This window comes from Pelmatolapia mariae, linkage group LG1 (genome assembly GCF_036321145.2).
Source record: "Pelmatolapia mariae isolate MD_Pm_ZW linkage group LG1, Pm_UMD_F_2, whole genome shotgun sequence".
Taxonomy (NCBI): Eukaryota; Metazoa; Chordata; class Actinopteri; order Cichliformes; family Cichlidae; genus Pelmatolapia; species Pelmatolapia mariae.
Genome location: NC_086227.1, coordinates 34,912,700 through 34,920,897, shown reverse-complemented (window position 1 = coordinate 34,920,897; position 8,198 = coordinate 34,912,700). Strand labels below are relative to the sequence as shown.

Genomic DNA, 8,198 nt, shown 5'->3' with positions numbered 1-8,198 from the left:
CTTTTTGTCTTGGCCTTGAGTGGTGTAAACAATCCTGCCTTAACTTATATATTTGAGTTTTCAGCTGTGACATTTTTAAATCAGGGGAGTGTTTGTCGGAGGACGCACGATTAATTCTGTGCTATAATCTGAGCAAATTACACAGTCTAACGAAAACTTGGCAACAAGACTGACTCACTTTAGTTCATTTGACCTTATTTGATCTTAAATGGGCTGACCAGTAAAACAACTCCATAATAAACCAAAAAAAAAAAAAGTTGTGGTGTCTTCTAGTATTAAGAATTTATGTATACTCTGAAATAATTTACATATAATGAAAAGTCTGAGATGAAGCAAAATAAGTGCTGTTTCAACATTACACCCGTTTCTCCACATGAAAGAAACACAACAGGAAATCTGTAAAATTACAGGAAAAGTTACAGAAAATGGAAAAAAGTTCAACTGGTGGTGCCAGCTGTGTTTTGAGATAACAAATGAAACAAACAAAATGCAGTTATTTCTAAAAACTTCAAGCATCAAATCTTCTAGGCACAAACAAACAAATACTCTGTTAATATTCCTCTTTTTTATTTTATTTTTTTTTTAATTTAATCTTATCAGATTACCCTTCAGATGGTTTTAAAAAAAGAAAACACTTATTATAATACATGTTTATTCTTTGGATTGCAGCATAGAATTACATAAAACAATTAAATTAATCAAAACCCAAACTTGTGCTCAGATTTCTTCTTTTATAATTCTTAATATGAGCATATATATATATATACACACACATACATACATCGAACAAGCACTTGGATGGTGCACTCACACATACAAATGACACATCAGGACAAACCCGCCCTAAAGGATCAATAGTAGCAGTGACTGATAATGATTAGTTAAGATGATAGATGGGCTTTATTAATACTGCTGACCAGGCTGAAGCCCAATAAACAAACACTTGAATATTTAAATATTTTCAGCTGAATGGGTTAAAACATACACGACTGAAAAGAATTTTTTTGTTGTCGTTTTTTTGCAGGAGTAACAAGAGGAGTAAACTCTCTGACTCAGCAAGCACCAATCGCTCAGCTCGGTAAAAATATGGCAGCTGGTACCTCAGAGGAATATTGATAACAGCCTTTAAAATACACCAGCAGAAGTTGTATCTTAAATGATGCACATGCAACAAGGCGGCAATGCATCGCCCGATGCCCTCATATTGCTCATTTGTGCAGTTTATGCTAGCACAGAAAAGAGGAACTTGCTGCCAGCAGTGAAAGGCTGTAAAAAAATAACTATAAAAGGGCCTCGGAGCAGGAGGTGGCATAAGCAAGGCCAGAGGTAGTTTCAAGGTGAAAACTAACTACCCAGGCAGGAAAATATGCTTTTGTCCAACACAAATCCAAGAAAATACAATTTCGAAGATGCGATTTGATCCCAAGTAACTGTTAGGTTGCTGCTGCAGGGCAGTGGTGGGTTAAATTTCACTGTCTAGCTATATAGAAAATTCCCTGTGAGGAAGTCAGGAATGGTACCCACTAGGGGGCGACACATTAGCCTTCCTTTAACTGGAAGAGAGTAATAAAACCTGACAGCTCCTGTGGACCAAACCATTAAAAATTAAACCAGACTGGCTTTCTGTGGTTTTGGAATGACCCTTTTGAATACTGCTGAGTTTAGTACAGAGCAGAGCTGAAATTGTTGCTGCTGAAACTAGTCTGGCTCCAGGTTGAAGGCCACATTAAGGCAGGCGGGGGTTTGCTCAAAACCAGTGATCCTATACTCAGCATGCAGCTGCAGGCAGTACGACAGACGATGCAAAGACATGGGACTGAAAATGAGCAAAATAAAAGCAAAAAACCTTAAAAAAGAAACTGTGAGGGACAAAAGATTCGTCCAGACCGGCATAGACGGCTATGCTTGGATCCATATCACAGGAATACAAGTAGAATTAAATGAGGTCCTGATGGAAGTGTCATGGAAACAATCTCTACCTCTAATCTTTATAACTACTGCAGCAGAGATGGAGCCTATTGAACTGAAGCTAGAATATTAAACTCATCCAAACAGCAATTACTAACGCTACACTTCCTTTTGTTCAGTTCTTCTTTTAAAAAAATAAAATAAAAATCAACCCTTGTTGACGTGTGGATCCTGAGCATCCTGCAGTCTACAGAGCTGTATTCTTATCTGCTTTATGTCCTCATCACACTTGATCCACTGCTATGGGGAGCTAAACAGGAGATTGTGCTGGAAGATAAGTCCATCTACATTGGAGCTTAGCTCTGCTTAGCGCTACATTTTACAGTTTAACTTCTGGGAGGAAAGCAGTGAGTAATCTTAAATAATCATACTAGAAGAAGGAGAAGAAAAACAGGTAATCTGAAACAAAAAACCCCACTTCATCTTTAAAAAAAACCAAACAAACAAACAAAAAAAAGTTTGTATTTTTCTTCTTACATGTACAATAATTCCAGAAATTAAGTCTTCAATTCCCTCTGGAGGCCTTTGTGCAAATGAATTGAAGCGTTGATATGAAAACAGTGTGTGGAAGATACATGGTTTCTGAGGCACAACAACATAAAAGAACATCCAGAAGCCTGAAGTGATCTCAAACCCACAAAGCAGAGCAGACACCAGGACGGGAAAGTCTGCCGGCCGCAGAGACGGGAATTAGTATTTTTGCCAGTAGAGCAGCGAGGGCGAAGGCTTGCCGCTCAATGCTGAAGTCCCAGGAAATGTACGTGAAACGGCCGCTGACGGTTATTTTCCCATCTTGGCAACGACTCAAAGACACAACTGAATCAGAGACAGGTGCACTCAACACTCACCCACACACACAAACGCACACAGGAACACTTCCTTTATACCACCGAACTGTTACAGACCACATTATTGAAAACTAACCTACAGAGCACTTCACAACCTGCTAACTAATGACACAACAGGCAGAAACTAGCCAATCAAAGGACTCCAGAGGTCTGGACTTTATGGCCAGACAATAAATACACAGATAATAAAATAGACTGTGGAGCCTCATCTTAGATTTCAATTAGTTTCCTGTACAGAAGTGATTCTTCACCCAGAAAATATCCTGCCCATCGCTTCTTCAAGGCTCATACGACAAAGTGCCTCATTCGTAAGAATTTTACTAAGTCATAAAAATATATGGGCCACTGAACCAGGAGCACGGACTTTAGTTTTGTTTGTTAATTTGGGAATTAAACACTACTACTGAGATCCAATCTATCATACAGTATGAGACACGAGTAATCAACTGATTCATTTACAGGTAAATTTACAACGCTAATAGCAGCGATTTTAATTAAATCATTTGTGCAACATTTATTTATTCAAATAAAAAGGCTTTACCAGCTTGTGTGCGATCACTGCGTGCACACAAGCATTTAAACATAAATAGTAACTTCACTGATGGATCCATAAAGACGATAGTGTTCAGACATAGTGTGTTTACAGTATAAGCACACAGTAATCCAGATAACCGTTCCATAATCAACACCAGGAACCTGAAAACCATTACAGACACCAAAAACCTGCCTCAGCCTTCAATAAAACAATCAGTTCATTGGGAGACTCTTTTAAAGGAACCATAGAGCTAAAATATCCCAAGAACGTTCAAAATGAATTATTTTCCACCTTTAAAACCATCTGGCCGTGCTTCATCCTCCCTCTCTGAGACAAACTGAACACTTCCTCACCTCAGTCTCGACATTACTCCAGAGATTTAGTGTAGCCTTTTCAAAAAGGACCGCCTAAATTAAAAAAGCAAAAGCCAACAAAACTCCAGAACCCTCCAAAAAACATCTCCCATAATGCAACTCCGTAGCAGCTTTTATTAGAGTCTCACCACGAGATTAATGCATCTGTGGCTTCACTGTATAAATTTATAGAAAAGTGTCATTTGCTCAGGTGTATAAAGCTCCTCCTCAGAGCTACGGGACGTTTTCACAGGTAGTAAAACTTTTCAATGAGAACTGAACTGGATTGGCCCTTTAAAGGAGACCTATTATGCTCATTTCCAGGATTTTCATTCTTTCCCATGTGACTGCATACAGTTTGCTTTGTATCACTTATCATGTTGGAATATCATCCTTTTGTCAGGCTTCTTGTGAAAGCTGCATAAACTCGGGGGAGAGTCACAATTAAAAAGAAAGGCCGACACTTTAACTCTTTAAACAGATTTAACATGTTTCAAATTTTTGCTTTTCTCCTTGGACTTCCATCATGTAACAGATTAAATTACAACTTACTCAAAATAACCCATATTTATATTATAGTTGGCCTCGGTGCAGCCCCTCAATTCATAGAGTGAAATAAGCTATTTTAGCTCCATTCCCCTCGCTTCAGGATGTCTTTCCTGATTGGCTCCTGAGATTAACCTGAGATGATTAGGTCATATAGAGCCAAGAATATAAAAACTGTCTGAAACAGAGCATTTTGAGAAGCTTAAAGCCTTAGATTTTGGCTTATAGGGATTACTTGTGCAAACATTTATTTTAGATATGATCGTTCACCACTGTGAAAGTATATACATTACAGGAAATGAGTAAAAGCATAATAGGTGTCCTTTAACTTGTAAAAGCACTGCAAACACATATACCATCTTCATTCCTAATAGTGCTTTGGTGCACTGAAACGATTTAAATCACATTAAATCACAAGAATAGAATTCAGTGTAAAAATGTCATCATCCCTCTGGAATGTTTCATAAAACCTAATTAAAAAAGTAATAATCCACATGTCTACGATATCTTTTAAATTTTCTGCCACAGATCAGTCAGGACTGCCTCTGGGTTTAACACTTTCCCAAAATGTACTCATAGCTCGTTCTCCCATTTGTGTCAGTATAAAGAAACAAGGACTAAAAACTTACTTTTAAAAAGATCAAATGCATAGAAGCAAATTCACCCTTCTCTCAAGCTTAAGTCACTTTCTTTTCCTCAGCACATACTCTGCCCATTTCCACCTCCACAGCACTAAGGTGCTCCCCAAACAGCGCCTCCTGGTGTCCGGATATCATCAGTCACTTTCAGGGACATGGGAATATGCTGACTGGGATTAAAAATCCAAACAAACAAAAGAATAAAACAAAAAAACAAACAAAACAAAGACGACACCAAAGAAAGCCAACCTGTTCTCGTTACCTTATCTGGTCGCTGCATCATAACCACAGACATGTTCTGTTCACGTACAGAAGCTTCTTATCCAACGTCTCCAGTGCAAAAATCAACTTTTAAAGCCTCCCAGTTTCATAGTGGCTTTGTCACGACTATTCCTGCTGTACGCAGCTAATCTTTAACACCATCACGACTGCAACATTAACATACACACAGGGCAACACTGTACAGCATTTACACACACACACACACACACACACTGTGCTTTCCCCTCTGCAGTCCCTGAGATCACCTCACACTTAACACAAGGCATTCTCTTCAACACAAACACGGCTACAAGGAGTTAAATATACAGACAAATGCAAACCAAGCCATGGTGAAGGCACATTCTGGGAGGATCAATCTTCAAAAGAAAATGGGGAAAAAAACAAAAAGGAGTCCAAGAGGGAGAGTCAAAGTGTCAGTCTGCAAATTGGACCTGGAGAGTTCAGGAAGGTGGCAACCGTAGCGTTAAATTCTGGACTATCAAGTAGAGGCATCATATGCAGGGATACAAACATGTCAAGTGTGAAAACGCAGCAAATATCGACTGCCACAATATGATTTGAGGTTTGTGGTACTCAGGAACTGAGATAAATAAATAAAATGTCAAAGAAAAGTGACGCCAATCTTCACTGCCTAACAGTCAGCTTTATAAAATCTTTATGGTCAAATAGGATCCTTTGACTTCTTTTAACAACTATTATGGGCTGACAATTAATCGTGAAAGATGAACGACAACAAAAAAAAAAATAAGATGAGGCCAGTAAATCCATTAGCCTTGTCCTTTGAAAGTCTTCCATCCCACTGTAAAAATACCTTGCTCCCAACCAAATTACCCCAGTGTGACCACAAAAAAGCCCCATGTTTGCATCCCTGTATATCAGCTAAGAAAGCATCATCCAGCCTGCAGGGTTCAGTCCTCACTCCTGGTCCAAATAGTTCTGCTTTTCATTCAGTCTCAGCAGTCTTCCCACTGACTGCTAATTTAAGTAGCATCATCTTCCCGCATGATAACTGGTCCTTCCATGTACTTCCAAATATCCTGCATAGTCTTTCATTATCTTACTTGCATTGTTCTTGAAAGTTCTCTTTACCGTGTTTATTCTATATCCATCCAGACTCTATGAATGGATGCAGTGAGTGTAGAATCTAACTGTAGGAGGTTAGGCAGTAGGTCAGTTGTAGAGTTGAGCCTGTTGCATAGCTGAGAGGAGGATGACGACGATTGTGGGCTCCTAGTTTTCATGTCTCAGCTGCTCCAGGATTTGCGATTCTCCCCTCGGCGTGCAACAATGGCTTCTCCTCGCAGGATGGGGACGTGGGCAGAAGGGGTAAACTCCCCTGTCTGCCGATGGGTCCGCTCGCGGGAGGACAGCCGGTTTGGGCGGACCAGCACCCCGTAACCCGGCTTACAGTGGAAATACCGCTGACCTCCGACGGAGCCGTCGTTCTTACCTGCAAACATAAGGTCATCTCCATCAATCGACAGACATTTAGGACTATGGTGGACTGCGCTGATCCTTTTAACTGGATACATACCTACAGGAGTGTCCAGCTCCACCCCCACCCAAACTCCTTCAGCAAACTGTGTCACCCCAATGTAGCGCACCGTCCCCGCCTTATTGTTCCCTACTGTAACATATGCTCCTTCTGTCAGCCAATCAGGCAGCACGTCTTCACGACCTCGCTCATCATCATCCACAAAGATCTCTAGTCTCTCAAAGCCTTCACTTCCTCTGGAGTTTATCAGCTTCTGTTCAGAGGAGATGTCGGATGTGATGCTATTGTGATTGGCTGAGTTGTGGGAAGCAGGTGAAGCGACGACTGACACCTTGGCACCAAACTGAGAAGGAGAGGTCACAATATCGTTCCTGTCAGCGCCCTGCTGCTGGGGGTTTGTGGGTAACGTGGTCTCGGCAGCCAGGAGGGAGGAGGATGAGGAGGAGGGTTGGAGAACGTCACACAGGGTAGCTGTAGAAACACTAGCAGAGAAGTAGCCGCTTGACGACTGGCTGAGGGGGCTGAGAGGAGTGGTGTCATGCGGGTCATGCACAGGAAGAGGAGAGACTTCTGGGAGCTCTGCCCGTCTGTCTTTGGCTGGGGGCCGTAGAATAGCAGTCTACAGGAAACCGGGGGGACAGATAAGAGCATGCAGACAAGGCAAAACAAAAGAGTAATCAACAACAGTAATCAACCTTCAAAATAAAACTTGACAGGAAGAAGTCTAGAGTCTGCTAATCTCATCTTTTGACTGCGTTGACTCCCTATAGAGCCCCAAGGTGCATATCAGGCTAAAGCATACGTTACTGTGTACAAGGTGAGCTACGGCACAGATTTAGTGCAGTTATATAAATCAAGCACAATGCAATTACGCTAATGAGTGAATCGCTGAAAAGGTCTTAAACTGCACATAAAGAGCAATTCATTAAAACTTACAATGGGACCACATTAAGAACCGATGTGGAATTGGAATCTAGTAAGGATGAATCTTACAGAGAAAGAAGAGAATAAACAGAACTACAGAATAGAGATGGCACGATACCACTTTTTTATGTCCGATACCGATATCATAAATTTGGATATCTGCCGATACCGATATTAATCCGATATAGTGTGTTTTTTAATCAATAAAACTGTTTTTTTAATATCTTGCTGCATTTTGTATAAGCTCATACTCAAGTTTAAATAAACAACAACACTAAAGCTATTCTGTTATACCTGTATGTAAAAAATACACTGCACCCAAAATATTTCATAGTTCAGCAAAACTGATCAATCTAATAAACTTAAACCTACTCCATCCTTCCTATTCTGGTATTTTAAAGAATACTTAGCAGAAATATTAAGCAACCTAACTAATAGGGTTGCAAACTCCCAGCAAAAAAAAAAAAAAAAAAAAAAAAAAAAAAAAAGGGAACCACCCCCCACCCTCCACCCTATGATGCTTAATCGAGGTAATCAACTTTAATTTGATGCAGTGTGGAAAAAAAATGCACAGAAATAAATTATTTTTCAAGAATAATTAAATATATT

General features: G+C 40.1%; 1 protein-coding gene across 6 annotated transcripts in view; it reads right to left on the bottom strand.

Annotated features, from left to right (window-relative positions):
- Positions 1–563: 563 nt before the first annotated feature.
- The window catches only part of kif13ba (kinesin family member 13Ba), a 49,065-nt gene continuing 41,430 nt past the window's right edge, over positions 564–8,198 (bottom strand). For 4 of the 6 annotated variants that reach the window (XM_063479779.1, XM_063479769.1, XM_063479787.1 and 1 more), the window contains exons 38-39: positions 6,705–7,284; positions 564–6,620 (exon numbers count right to left, since the gene is read on the bottom strand). In XM_063479779.1, coding sequence (XP_063335849.1) covers positions 6,415–6,620; positions 6,705–7,284 — 786 coding nt within the window. In that variant the 3' untranslated portion in view covers positions 564–6,414. The remainder of the gene's footprint in view (positions 6,621–6,704; positions 7,285–8,198) is intronic. The other 2 variants (XM_063479805.1, XM_063479815.1) reach the window with 1 other exon arrangement.